The sequence below is a fragment of the Athene cunicularia genome, assembly GCF_003259725.1.
Source record: "Athene cunicularia isolate RWA chromosome 1 unlocalized genomic scaffold, athCun1 chr1_part1, whole genome shotgun sequence".
NCBI classification, from domain to species: Eukaryota; Metazoa; Chordata; class Aves; order Strigiformes; family Strigidae; genus Athene; species Athene cunicularia.
The window spans coordinates 73,525,737-73,540,630 of NW_020799091.1; the positions used below are offsets into that span (position 1 = coordinate 73,525,737).

Below are 14,894 nucleotides of genomic sequence, written 5' to 3' on the forward strand. Positions count from 1 at the left end.
ACATATATATATATATATATATATATATATATATATATATATTTTTAATTTTTTTTTAATAGCTGGGTCAACTCATTTCATTTAGCAATACGTAAACAATATTTAGTGCTTTGTCTAGAGGAAAAAAGTAATTTATTCAAGAAATCTATACCAATCTCATAATTGTTTAAATTTAGTAATTTTAAAAGGAGCTTAAAGAAATCCATTGAGCAAGGATGGGTTCAATGACTTTAGGAGGTATTTATAAGCATCCATAAGTCAAGTCAGTTAATACCAAAATGAACTCAGCCACCAATTTTTTCCTGAATGAGGCTGAACATAGGTTTGAAACTAACATCTGGTTTTTGTCAGGAACAGCTGCTCTGGCAACATGCACACCTGCAGGCATATTTGGGAGAGTTTGCTCACTAGTTTAATATCTCACACTAGGCTTGAGACTAAGCAATATTTGTGGGATCCCCAAGGATGATAAGAAGCACATTAATTTTTTAGTAGTTAGCTCTCCTATCAATCTCTCCTATTGAAAACATCTCCATACCTGTCCTGTGGTAATACTCCTCCAGCCAAATGAACAACTGTAGGATAAATATCCATAAGACTTGTAGGTTCATCGATAACTGTGCCTGCAGGCAACACTCCTGGCCACCTAAATACTCCTGGCACACGTATTCCTCCTTCCCAGCCTCCCATGCCTTTTCCACCTGCAGTGAAATGAATGAACATAGAGCAGTTCAAAGGCAAACACAAACCTCTTCAGTTGCTTGTTGCATTTGAATGTACAGAAAAAGATGCCGCAATACACTACTTATTCAACAGATTCAACTCTTCATTTACGTTGGACTTCACATACTTCAGAAGGCCTCAAAATGTGACATGTAACACATCCAAGCCAAGGAAGGTGGGGGGGGACAATCTCTATTTTAACTCTGGCCACAGGTGAGGCTAAGAACATTAAATTACCTTTGAAAAGCCTATGTTCAGCAACAATGAAACATCTTCCACCTCCTGTTATCTTCCCTTTCAGGGGTTGCCTACATTCACCTGTTTATTGAAGGGCTTCCCAGGAAAAGAAAAGAGGAGGAGCTGAAAATTGGAAGAACTCACAACACTGAAAAAATACTTGATATTCTCTTTAAACCTACTCAAGACTTACTAATAGTATTCTGTTTTAATAAAACTGAAAAAAAAAACCCCAAACCCAAACTTTTCTTTCTAGCCATGAATTCCCTTCAAAATATGTGTCCTTAACACTTCTATTTCCATATGCCTTTTCTGAAATTGAGATTTGGACCTGACTCTCCCAATGCTTAATACAACATCTCCTAACTCAGAAGCAAAAAAATCTGAACTTGGAAAAAATAGCAGGAAAACACTTTTTCTTAATCTAATACTAACAGAAATGAACCTAATAAAGCATCCTGTTGCTAGACGTGTGAAGACAATATTTCTCTAGCTCCCAAAGCAGAAACCTGTTTTAATTCATATATTTAACAGGAAAAAAACATTGTGAGATCCCATGAAGCTTATGAATCAGTGTTATTATCCATAAAGCACTTTCTCAAGCAAGGACTGAGATGGGAGATGAACAGACTAACTGAAAGCTCTTCCCTTTCAAATGGGGCAGCAACCTCCATTGCTCAGCAGCAGAGCATCCAACTCATGGGATCCAAAATTCCATGTCTTTGACCTCTGCTGTGCCCTGTGGAGTAGCTCAAGAAGGGTTTGAATTGGCAGAAACCTGCTTTAGGAAAACAAAACCATCAAAATATGGGCAAGAGGTGGATGGTTCATTGGTCATAGCAGAACTTCCCTGACTCCTCTCCAAACACATTGTCATGTGTTGATGACAGGTCACAGGATCAGATGGTCTGATGATCACACAGGGCTGTTTGGGTAAGTGGGAGAAAATGCAATGAATGCATATCCTTTCAGCTTGAAAAAAGCCACTGCACTGCTCAGCAGGTTGAAGAATGATTCACAGCAGAAAGGGACGGGCAGGAGGTAAAGAGTGAGATGTTTTTAGACCACCGAGGCTGTTTGGATTTTATGCCAATCACTGATTTGGAGTGAAAGATAAAAGCATACTGGGAATAAATTGTTGCTGCAAGTCATGACACAATGTGCCCTTACTCTATTCTGTATTGATTAGCTGGGCAGCAATGATTTCTGGAACATAATGAGAAAAAGAAATAAGCAAATCAGGAAACAGTCCTATTGTGGAGAGAGGGGGAAAATCCAGAGAAAGAGAGCTAATATTCAATATAGGGAACTATCACATTTTTGCCAGTGTGTTTCACTTGAGAACACCAAATAATTCACAGGTATCAAGCTAGAAAACACCTTTGTCAAGGGGATGTGTAATAATGCTTGCACTTTGCTGAAAGAAAATGTAACTTTAAGATTAAAGTACCTCCGCATATCACCTATATTTCAAGCTAAAAACGCAACTCATTCCAGCCTTGACAGCTTCAGCCAGGCAAACTCACCGTGTTTCTGATCCTAACTTTCATGTAAAGTCACAGTGGTCTTCCTACCTTTATAAATACCATTCCAGCCACCTAGCTGGGCAGATCCATCCTGAGCCTCCAAGTGTCCTCCATGATCAGAGGCAAAGTAAGTCAATGTATGATTTGTCAGACCTTCTTTGTCAAGTGAATTCAGAATTTTGCCTTAAATATAAGAATAGAGACATCAAAGTTTCTATTAACCAATTAGAACGATCAAGCCACATTTATGTTTCAGTAATAATCGTTTGAAATGCCCTATAAGAAGTTTTTAGTAGCATACATTTCTGTAAGTGTTTTGACCTTATTAGTTTTCCTGCTTCAAAAATACACAGGTGTATACATCTGAAGAATACTTACCCACCATCCAGTCCATTTCTTCTACATTGTCTCCATATAAACCATGATGGCTCTTCCCAATAAATTTTGCTGTGGTGAAGAGTGGGGTATGAACATGTAAAAAGGAAACAAAGAGGAGGAATGGTCCATGCCTGTTTCTTGAAAACAAACCAAAAAAAAAAAATTTTTTTGTTGTGTGTTTGGAATATTTGAATGGTTTCCTATTCATGCATACACAGACACACACATTGGGTCTAGACTGTACCCACATCTAGTGCATCCCCAGTGATCACAGCTGACAGCTTTTATTGCATGAAATGTGGGCAAGAAAGGTTCTTTCCAGACAGATTATTCTCAAATTCCACTGTGTAAGCAGTCACAGCATTTTCACACTGCTTAAATGAATCAGATGCCTAACTCTGACACCTTTTTAATTAAACACAGTTTAATTAAAAGTTAATTAAACTGGATACAGTCATATATATATTATTCATATGCTTTTCTAAGATGGTCACTTAGAATTTCCAGTATATTTGTTTTCACAAATTTTAAGAAAAGAATAGCTACTTTCCCTGTTTTACAGAAAGGCACTTGATGCACAGAAATATTATAGAAGTCTGTGCAGGCAGAACTTGAATCAAGAAAATGAATGATCTTACTTGGCTTTGTTCTCAACCGATAGAAATAGATTTAAAGTGTTTTTAGATTTTTACATGAAATAATTTAATACATCACACACATTTTATCTAGGTGTTTTGTTGGGTTTATGAAAAAAAGCACAAATAAGGTTTGTAGAGTGAGGTGTAAAAATTGGCTGGAGCAAATATAGTAATTGCAGATTACAGGGCATAGTGAAATGGTCACGTATCATTTGGTTAAAATCCATCTCATTTACTGTAGCTTCCAGTGTGAGACAGTTGCAATTTAAGTGCTTTGGGTTTCTAGAGGACTTGGATATGAGTTTCAAAGCAGTTCTATACAGCTATACTCGAGAAGAAAACTCTAGTCTGCCTAGAACATCCTGGCTCCTTTAAAGAAAACTACAGACAATCATTTACCTCTTGATAAATGACACTGCCTCCTTTAGCATGAGGGAAGCAGTCCTCTCTAACCTCATCGGCTGCTCAGTGACATCGTGGTTCCTCATCAGGATACAGTTCCAATACTGCACAAAGCCGTAACTGGAGTACCAAGAAATGAAGAAAAGGCTGCCCACCAAAGTAAAACAGGCAATTATCTTCCAGTGGATGGAAATCAAACCAATCAGTTTTCCAGCAGTGAGAGTGAGCACAGCAAGGATAATTATCTGACTGTAAAGCCAAAGCTTATCTTGAAGGGCTACATCCAGCTCTGGAGGTTTGTTTTCTTGACAGTTATTTAGAAGTGTGAAAGGCATGCCATAAAAGTAGTCAAACCCATGATTGAGAGGATGGTGACAGTGATCATTGAAGGATTCACAGTTTACACCTTGATGCCACTTTCCTGAAGGTTTTAAAGCATAAAAGAAGTTAGAACATTAAGGTGGATAACTCAAAAGGAACCTAAGGTCACATCACGAGCATCCTTTTGGGAATCAGGTGAGTCTCTGTTTTTCAACAGAGTATCAATGCATTCTCTTTGTGCACAAAGATGCTGAGTGAAAACATTGCCTGATCAGGTTAATGTCATACAAGAATAGGTGAACCCTAAACGATCATGCAATAAACATAGATTTGCAAGATGTTCAGCTATGCAGCTAAGGGTCACGTAAGGGTGGGAATTAATTTCCTTTCAATGAGGATCGGGAAATTAAGGTACTTTAACTCACTGGCTGCTTTAATACATTCCCTTCCTAACTTCCAATTGTTTACTTGTAACTTCATTTTGATATAATATTACAAATTTACTGGAAGATCCAGTAAACTTTTGGCCAATGTTAACAGATATCTTGATCACCTGACTAAGGAAGATGATTTCTCAGGCACTTCCCTATTCCATGTGAAGAGGAGAAGAGGCTGTAACCCAACCTCACACTCTGTCCCGCCCAAAATATAGCAAGTAGACAGAAGCTGATGTCTGCTTAGAATATGTGCTGGATCAAAGGACTCTGAGGTTTGCTGGGTTATGTGATTGCCAGGTAATTACAGACTCAGCCAGGAAGACTACTCTTTATCAGCTCATGATTCAATGCAGCCATATCTATTTCCATCACTTGGAGATAACAATGCATTTGGCACAACTGGCCCCAAACGGCCTGGCTTTAAGGGACACAGTGCTTACCCTAGCTACCATTTATGTGAAGGGATCCATTGCAGCCGTGCCTGTCACTTGAGAGATAAAAGCAAATGGAAAGCGAATGACTTTGCCAGTTGATTTTAGAGATATTTGTCAAAAGAATGATGAATCTTGAAACTGTTGAGGTCTGATCAGAGGTGGGAAGGTGCTCTGGGTCACTGTTTCCCTGACAGCTTTGCATTTTGGCTTCATCTGAGGCAACAGCCACCATATCATGACTCTTTGGGACCTCACAACCTCAGCTGTGAGATAACTGTACCTTGTCCTCTCCTCTGTGGGTAGAAACTTTGTTCCTTTCTTTACTTATCCTCTTTTGTTTCTCTGCCCCTTGCCTCCAAAAAGCAGATTAAATACTTAAAGACATTGTTTTGTTTGGAACAATCTTTACATCAACAAAACTCTCACAGTGGACCAACCTTCTTAGGACAAGTAAAATAAATGCTCATCCATTGTAATAACGAGACAGTTGAAAATTCTTCCTGTTTTGGGTGCCCTGTACAGTCATTACCACTGTTGTAAAACTCTTTAGATTGCAGTATTTTTAGTCATCTTGCAAATATGAGGGTTTCCCCTGCCTTACCTTCAGTCTTTTGGAGAAGATTTGTATGTATGACTAGTGGACCATTTTGAGCAAACTCAGTCCCTAAATTCTCTTCATATAACTAGCTCATTCTTCAAGGTCATGTTACAACATTTCCTCTTACCTATCAATCCAGTGGTATAGCCTTGTTTCTGCAGCAGCCTGGCAAATGTTGTTTCATTAGCAGGGAGTCCTCCTGACCCAGCGTTCCACTGCAGCGCCCGGTATCCATTGCTGGATGCCATCCCTGACAGAAACAGCTTTGGTCATCGCTGCGGGACTTTTACTCTCCACTGGTGGAGGCTGTGCTGCTCCTGCCAACCTCCACATCAGGAGCTCAGCCTGAAGCCAGAGTTCCTCACAAGACAAAGACAAGTGTATCTTGTGAGTAGTCACGTGAGTGTGTCCAAGTACTTTAGGTAGTCAAGAGTTGTATTTCAAAACAAATACTGCTGCACACCAGTTTTACCATCAAACTGATAAATTGGTGGTGAAAGCATACAGTAGGTTTTGCTTTCTGACTTTTGGAGTAACTAATAATTTAGTCTCTCTGCTTTTCGTCTAATATGAGAGGACAGTTGTATTTCCCTGTGTCAGTGGGATGTTGTATCATGTTATGTGAGATACAGTTCACCCAATATATACACTGACTTTGCACTTAGCTCTCAAAGTAGGCATCTAATTTTCCTGTATAATGCCTGGTGAGAGATGGATATCTATAAAATTCTCCGAAAGGCACCTTAGATAGGTGGGGAATGGTTCCAAACCTCCATTTTCCCCAGAGTTTTGTGACTTTCTGCACTATGTTAGCAACGAACTTGACCATTTCTCTTGGGAGCCCTGTTTCAACCCCTTAACTCTAACCACCACCACCAAGAGGAATTCCATCAGTTTGCCCCAGACCGCACTTCTCCATACCTATCTATTTTCATCATATAGATCTCTGACATCCTTTAAAGTCAGGCTAAAGCTCTGTCAGCTGGTGAAGCAGTGGTCCCCATTCACAAGTTACTTCTAGAAAGTTTGAGCCTCTAGCAGTGTATTTTCTATCTCAGATTGAGAAAACTCTTCTGTTCCAGTATTTATCAGCTATTGCATAGTACCTCAGCACCATGCACAGAAATTTGTAATTCAAAATGGGCCCAACCTGATCTAATGGGGTATCTGCCAGTGAGGAAAGCTGCTCTGCTCGGAGTGCAAAGTGGAGCTGCAGCAATGTGCTGAGTAAGTTTCACTCCTCCTCTTGCCAGGCGATCAATGTTTGGGGTCCTAAAAAACACATTAAAGTTTAAGAGAAGCAAGGTAACCTGAAACATTTTAATAAATTGCAAATAAAACCTAGAGCATTTGAACAGTTCTTAAAAAAAACAAAACAAAACAAAACACCTCTTTACACACTCCAGGACTGGTATAGTAATAAGTTTGACACAGCGAGTAAAGTGGATTGTAGCCACTGGAGAATCCATTCTCAGGACACAGACATAGAGTGCTCTTGGCAACACTGAAAAGTAAACCTAGGCATCACTGGTACTGTTTAGTTAGAAAATAAAACTGAATTGAAAAGACTTATCTGAGAAAGACTGCTGTTTTTCCTATTCCAATATTTTCAACAGATCACTTTTGCCATCACATTTAGACCCTGAATTTCAAAGTTAATTGAGTCAGAGAATCTCACAAGGTGTCTGAAGCTCTTGGAACCAAGACTTTCTGTTCCATTTTTTTTAACACATGCTATTTATTTCATAATATAGTGACATCTTTACATAGTTACATTTATAGCGGAGCCTAACTTTCCAAGAATAATGGACTACAACACCAAAAAGAGTGAAAGAGGCCTCCCCAGTCTTCAGCACCCGCAGAGGAGGACAACAGAGTTCCACAAGCACATTCCCATTTCTCTGTACAGCCCCACCAACATCATGTGAGGGAGATGCACCCAGAGCATGCCAACAAAACGTCTGTGCTCCACTTGGGGGACATGAGTTGAGGCTTGTAAGATGTGCTCCCAATGCCCATTTAGTTCTGCTTTGCCTGTTTAGTTTTGAATGAATGCAATCACTAGTTTTAAAGCCACATAGTCACATAATAAATTATGTGTGTCAGTCCATGTGAGTCTGGAGTAGAGTGTTTTGGAGGAGATGGCAAGCAAATGGATGAAGGATTCTGGAAAAGCACTAGGTGGATAGAGTAAGTTTTAACTATGTGTGAAAAAGAACGAAGAAATTAATGCATAAGAAGAAGAGAAAACAGTAACTGTAGTAGTAAAAAAAGTGTCTGGAGAGTTAGCACATGGAGGATGGGATGGGAAGAATTCCCAGAAAGAACTTAAAAACCAAAACTAAATTATTTTTTTTTCCCTTTTCACTGCACACTGTTTACCTAGGCCCCAATCCTCTATGCATGTATACAAGTACTTAAATACACAGTTACTAGAGCCTTGGATTAAGAGATTAGAGCATTTCTTATTTTATAGGGAGGCTTAATTACTCAGGATGAGTGTTCTATAGCGTTAAACATATTGTACTGAGAGATCTTTTACCTTATGGTATTGTTTCCATAACAACCTATATCTCCGATGCCAAGGTCATCAGCCAGAAATAGAAGTATGTTGGGTTTAGAGTCCACAGCTTCACTTGAGCCAAATAAACATGAAGTCAGTGCCATTAGGAGGTACGTCCTGAAATACGACAAAATAACATTTTACATATGTGACTCGTAAGGGTTGGAGAGTGGTGGGAGCACTCTGGCAGCAAATATGAAGCATGAAACACAAAATAATTTCCTAGCCCCACTTTCAGTGGGAATAAGGAGGATGGAGGTTTACTGAATCCATTTCTTCCATCTCTGCCACCTAGATCATTTCTAGTCATAGAGGCTGCAGTAGCTTTTCTACAGCAAAGATTGTTGTCTTACCAATTTGGCCGAGGAATTTTCATCTTGAATCAGTTGCATAGATTTCAAAATGTACCAAAAACTTCAAAGAGCTGAGAAAAAATAGTGTTTCTAAGTTTCATAAACTCTGTGAAATTTCAGGTTATGTTCCAAAGTCACTCTGTCATTTTCTGAATATCTTGTCTCCAGTGAATAAAGCAGTCAATCATATTTGGAAGAGAAGTGGAAACCCCCAAACTCTCTCCTTCAACTCAAGAACACTTGAGCTTGAAGCCTCTACTGCCATTCTGAGATGTCAGCCAGGCCCCAGATGAGCATCAACTGTATTTAATATCTGCAGAAAACGGAATTTACATTTTTACACACATATCATACTTTTTATAGAAATATACCTAGAACATCTGAAGCTACGTGTTCCTCCAAGTATTACTGATTAGTGTCTCTAAAACCTAATCCTGGATTGATTTTTCACTTGGACAGAGTTACCACTTAATTTTGCAGGACATGGAGCAGCAGCAACTCTCTAGGACAGACTGAGAAAGTTCCTGCATATCATTCCAGGATTTGCAGTTTTGGTGTGAAGATCTAGTATACAAAACCATATTTGAATGACCAAGTAAACATTACCTCTAACAGACAAACACAACACACTGTAAACATGACTCTGAACTCACAGTTGTAAATAACTAACCAGCGGCTATTGGCGTTTAATCATCCAAGAGCAAAGTTCCAGCTGGGTTGTGATGAAACCTTGCTTTAGAGGCATTGTGGACAATCTCCATTTTTATACTTGGATTACTTATTTTGAGGAAAGGAAAATTTTCTATTTGCTAATGTTCTATCTCCTAAGAGTTACAGGACTTTATACTGGTTGAATGAATCCTTTCAGAGAACTAACACATTAGTTAGAACTGCAGGGGGGAAGGTCTCTAAAGAACCCTGGAAATAATCAGCCCCCAACTGCCTATTGCAGTCACTTGGACATTCTTCTTTCCAAACTGGGGACAAGAGTAGTGCTCCCGACCTCTTTCCATTACATTTAAGAAAAGGAAAAGAAGAAGGAGGCAAATTGTGAAATCTGCTCTTACTGATGTCTGCAGCCCCATCCTAACACTCTGTTTTCTCATGGTGTTAAGTGCTGGATATTTGCTGATCCCTGTGGTAATCCTGCTTGTGGATTAAGATAGGGTCAAGGACAAATTCCATCTCAGGTAACCTACTCCTTATAGTTCCAACTCCATATCCTAAGTTGTTATGTAGCATTACTGTGCATTATCAAATAACCATGCTTAGAGCTCAAAATGATCATCCTTCAGCAATACATGCAGGGAGCGCAAGAATGTTTAGTTACTAAACACTCATAAATCTTCAGAGCAATAGGGTTGAAAAGAAGTAGAACATAAAACAGGCATATAGATACATACATATATAAACCTTTTCAGAATTACCTATAAAGCTATTTCTGGAAAGATAATATTAAAGGCAGAGCCAGAGACTTCCACTTGGGAGACGGATCTCATTGTTTAAAAACATGAACACATTAAATAAGTATGAGGTTAAGATGGTCTTAAAAATCATTTGGCAGCCAGTATTACTAAGTGATTTTAAAATATCTGCTTGTAAATCAGGTAAGTGCAAAACATTGGGCAAATACAGGGCACTATTTATGTAACTTTTATTTACAAGACTTATTATGGATTTACACCATAATTGGGCTCCCATAGCTTTATTGACAATGATTTTCTGAGGACAGGTTAGGAACCATTGGCATAGCCAATCAAATGTTGAAAAAAAGCCCCTACTGAACTATAAAATTTGGTGCCTGTACTTGCATTAGAATTGTTTTCAAAGGTGATACTGCTGTGTTTAGGGCATACCTAGAATTACAGCTTTGTGAGATTATATCATCCTTCTGCTCAAGAAATCTGCTCCTCCTACAAGATTTCACTGAGATGTTATATCCATGTAAGAGCCTGGCACCTCAGACTACCTCTTTAAAGGCTTGTATAAATGGAGACAACTTTAGAACAGTGTGGGGCTCACAATCAGGGAGGAATTAAAAATAAAAAAGGGGGAGGGAGAGAACAATGATGACATGATTTTTTAATGGAGTTGAATTTCCTACATGGGGTAAAGAAGGGAACAACAAAGACTTAACGCAAACAAAGCATTAGGAGAAGTAATTCATGTGCGCCCAGGATTGTTGGGGGACAAAAAGGTGGGTCAGTTCAAACAACACAATTTTAATTCTGCCAGACAGCAACAAATACATGCAGCGATGTACAATTCTGTTCACCTGAATAGAATGGCAGCAATGGCTGTGCAAGGTAGTGGTGCAATCATCTGCTGGTAGACAGCAATCCTGAAAATAAGGTAAGCTTATAGTAAGCAACAAATTCAGCACAGTCACCAGTGTGATGTTGGAGGAAAATAAAAGAACTCAATCCTTATATCTCTTTAAAAAAGAGGGACTAGTGAGAGGATTTCACCTCAAATACATGAGTACTGATGGACTCACATCATGTACTGACCAAAAGTGGACTATTTTCAAAATGAAGCTTAAGAACTGGAAGAGGGCAGAAAACCACATATAAACTGTTCAAGCATGGGAAAAGATATTTTGGTTTGAGAGAGAAAGGGCCCAAACAAAAACAAGACAGTAAAAGATTAATTAGTGCATAAATTCATGGGAAGAAAACACAAGTCTTAGGAAGCTCATCAATTTTGCTGAGACAGAGCCAGTATTTGTAAGGTGAAGTCAGACAAATAGAGCACACATTTTCTGCAAGCAAGGTGATTTATTATTCAATCATGTTTTCAAGCCGAGCGCAATATAATCATGACTGTGCACCTCAAGTGGAAGAGAGAAAAATATTGCAAAGACACAGAAGTTATGGGACTTGTTAAATTTCAGCTGAAATTTAACAATTCGCAGTAAACATGAGCAGAGCAACAATCTGATACAAACTCCATAGTATCTTCCCCAACAGCCACTTCCCAAGACATCTTTTTCTAAGTTAACTAAAGTAGCTCAGTTAAAGCTAATTTTAAGACTCCTACCTAAAGAGTTCAAATAAGCTGAAGAAAATGGCCCTCAACTTGAAGAAGCTACTTCTCCTCAAAACATTCTTTTTTAATTTACAGGTTGCTCTTAGTTCTTACACCAAAAAGCCTTCCCACTATATAAGTTATTCTGGTTCATATAGTCACAAAGTAATCTTAAAATACTAATTCTATAGATTGATTACTCTGAATGTATGTAATGATACTAAGTTATTCTCAACAGAAGCCTCTCCAAAGAATCACTGGAGGCAACTGTGGATTCCCCAGAGTCCAAGTGAATTATTTTCAAACTGATAGCAAGTACAGTTTTGCAATTTATCGCGGCTATTACTACTTAATTTCAAGTGATGGGTTCTCAAACGTAATTATTAACTAAAAATATCATCACTTCATTTACAACCAGAAGTACACAGCATCAGTTATTAAGCCTAGTGCCTCCACATAAAAAGGCATAGGACTCTATATTAATTCAGTCAAAACATTTCTGCAAAACGAGGCCAAATTCTACAGAGCTGTGCAGGATTTGGCCTACAGCAGAAAACAGCCAGCACAACTTTATGTGGACATATTCCCCTTAAACAATTTTAATTGTCTGTAAAGCTTATCCAAAATTTACCAACTTCTGCAACTAATACTACACATGACTACCCTACCCTTTCTTTCTCCAAACTTGTCAGCCATTAAAAGGCTTAATTAACTTACAATACAATTTATTCAGCCTGCCAGGAATGCCACAAAGCCTGAAGCTGCCTTAAGAGTCACTTGAAGAGATTTAGCAACAGAAGCTTTTACTTAGTTTATTAAGTGGTTGAATTAGATGGACTTAACTCAAATGGATTTGTAACGACTCCAAGTAGCGTTATCTGGCTTTTTCTAGTCAGCTACCCTGTGCAGACCCCAGGTTTCTTCAGTTCTGTTTTACAGAAAGCAAACTACAAACCTGAAACTGCCAGAAAATGAGCCCCTTCTTCCCCCACTGCAGCTTGGTTCCAGGCAGTTCTCCCCCCATCCTTCAAATATTTTACTTGTTGAATATATTCCCAGATTAGAGTCTACCCTTCTTGAAGTTTTACACAGAAGGAAAAATTCACTTCAAATCCACTTCAAAAATATCTGTCCATAGTCAAAATACTTACTGAAGCCTGGCACATTTCTTGTTTCACCCTTGTTCCCAGAAGACTGACACCACCACCACTTCCTCTGGGAATTCAGTAGGGTTGAAATAAACTTCTGATTCTTAAAAATGTCAAGAGGCACAGCTCCAACAGAAAACTTTCAAATAAACTCTTGTCAGTTAAGCTAAAAGTCAGTAATTGGACACAGCAAAAGAATTTGCTTTTTGTTTTCTTTGTCTAACTTCAGATACTGAAAGAAATTCTTTGCACACTGATGCAAAACCAAAACAAACCCCAAACCCTTTACCACTTAAATATAACAAAAGTGAATTATAAGTATTAGAACAAATATTTTCAAATAACATGTGGAGGTATGTTGCTGCATAGCTGTTAACTAAAAATAAACACTTTATTTCTACCTTCTACAAAAATACACTACGCAACAGGTTAACCACATTCAACAGTGTATTAGAATGTAATTAAAAATACTAATTTCAGCTTGCATTATGGCTTTGGAAAAAACACTTGCAACATACCATATGCAACATATTATTCCACCTTGTCCTTTTCCTCCCTTTCTCTCTTCCACAGCTTCTATGCATCCAGGTGTTCAGGAGGGGAGAGACAGCAGGTGAGGAAAGAGTGAAAGAAGAAAGGAAGAACTCCCAGCTGGTGTGAACACAGTCACTTTGCTCAGTACTTGCAGCTGGTGAGCCAGAAACAGGTGGTGCTCGTCAACCATGAAACAAGGGAAGTCCTTGCAAGAAAGGTAAAAGCCAAGTATCAGGAGTTTCTCAGTTGTTTGACTTTTTCCTTATCCATTCTGCACTCTCAGGGAACCTACTGCAACAGTGCTCACCAGGGGGATTTAGTTCTTACTGACGGAAATAATATCAATACTTGTTATCTGTTAGCATGGTTATAGTATTTTATTACCATTTGGTGTTGTGCTTTGTCAGTAACCAAAACTCTCATGGCAAGCAATCCAAATCTTTAATTTATTATGGCTACACTATTCTGTCCTTGCTGTTACACAGCAGCACCCTGCCATCAGAGCAACAGCAGGAGGGGATGCTCTGGCTCTTGGTTTTAAATTAACTCATGCATTTTCACATTATGACTAGCACTCCCTGGTCTAAATGATCTAATTGTGCCTTCTGGCTTCAAACTACTCATCTAGGAGGATGCAGCTTTCCCTACAGCTGGGACATAAGCAACACAGAAAGGTGGAAAATTTGAGACAGAAACTGGGTGGACAGGTGAGATAAAAAGTGGCAACTAGGAGCTTGGCTGCTAGAGAATCAGTGAAGGTCCCGTGGAAGCAATCTGAAGTCCAGTTATGCTTTCTGTACGCCATTGTAAAGCTGCAGTAACTAGCAATAATAATAAAAGCAGAATATCTGCTCTAAGCTCCAAAAACTGGAGTTTGGTTTGAAACACTAAAGAGTGAAGGGAAACAGAGATTGTTAATCATCGTAATCCCCCTCTCCTCCGCCCATACGCACAGTCTGACCCTGCTCACACTTTGGTTTTGCTATTTACGAGCTGGCGGAGCAGCTCTGCCGGAAGGCAGGGGCCGCCTGCTCTCTCAGCCGCACCAGGGGAAGACGTGGGCGAGAGCAGCGGCAGGACACGGTCCAAGGCCCGCACTGCTCTGCGGGGCTGGTTCAGCACAGCTTCCACCTAACACCACCCAGGAGAGCCTCGGACCCGCCGCCGGCCGCTCCCAGCCCCGGTATCGGGGCTCAGTGGCGAGCCAAGGCAGAGTCATTTCCCTCCCCTTGAAAGAAGTGGTACCTATGTGCAAGGGAGGGAGGAAAAAGTCCTCAAAGTCCTCCCCAAGGGAAATAGGGAGGCGATTTTTAAAAAAAAAATTATTAATATTTTTTTTTAAATTATATTTTAATTTTTAAGGAATGAAAAATATGATCTTTTACTTACTCCATACTCGCTCACACACTGGAGGAGCTTTGCTCTCACTTTCCTTTTTGTCCTAGGCTTTCTGGTCTTTGCTTTTAAAGAAGGATTTTCAAAAGCACAACTTGCTTATTCCTGTAGGAGTAATCAGTGAGTGTTGGTCTCCCTTAAAAATCTGGTCAAAGGCATTTCGTCCCGCCTGCTCCTGCC

The 14,894-nt window shown here is 39.3% G+C and overlaps 1 protein-coding gene across 4 annotated transcripts in view; it reads right to left on the bottom strand.

The window, feature by feature from the left end:
- The window catches only part of LOC113480658 (arylsulfatase D-like), a 19,526-nt gene extending 4,632 nt beyond the window's left edge, over positions 1–14,894 (bottom strand). For 2 of the 4 annotated variants that reach the window (XR_003398500.1, XM_026849662.1), the window contains exons 1-9: positions 14,709–14,894; positions 10,886–10,951; positions 8,237–8,374; positions 6,845–6,966; positions 5,822–5,944; positions 3,902–4,325; positions 2,865–3,001; positions 2,535–2,669; positions 539–701 (exon numbers count right to left, since the gene is read on the bottom strand). Coding sequence is in view for 3 of the 4 variants with exons in the window: in XM_026849662.1 (XP_026705463.1) it covers positions 539–701; positions 2,535–2,669; positions 2,865–3,001; positions 3,902–4,325; positions 5,822–5,944; positions 6,845–6,966; positions 8,237–8,374; positions 10,886–10,951; positions 14,709–14,713 (1,313 nt within the window). In the remaining variant the exon portion in view is untranslated. The remainder of the gene's footprint in view (positions 1–538; positions 702–2,534; positions 2,670–2,864; positions 3,002–3,901; positions 4,326–5,821; positions 5,945–6,844; positions 6,967–8,236; positions 8,375–10,885; positions 10,952–14,708) is intronic. The other 2 variants (XM_026849673.1, XM_026849680.1) reach the window with 2 other exon arrangements.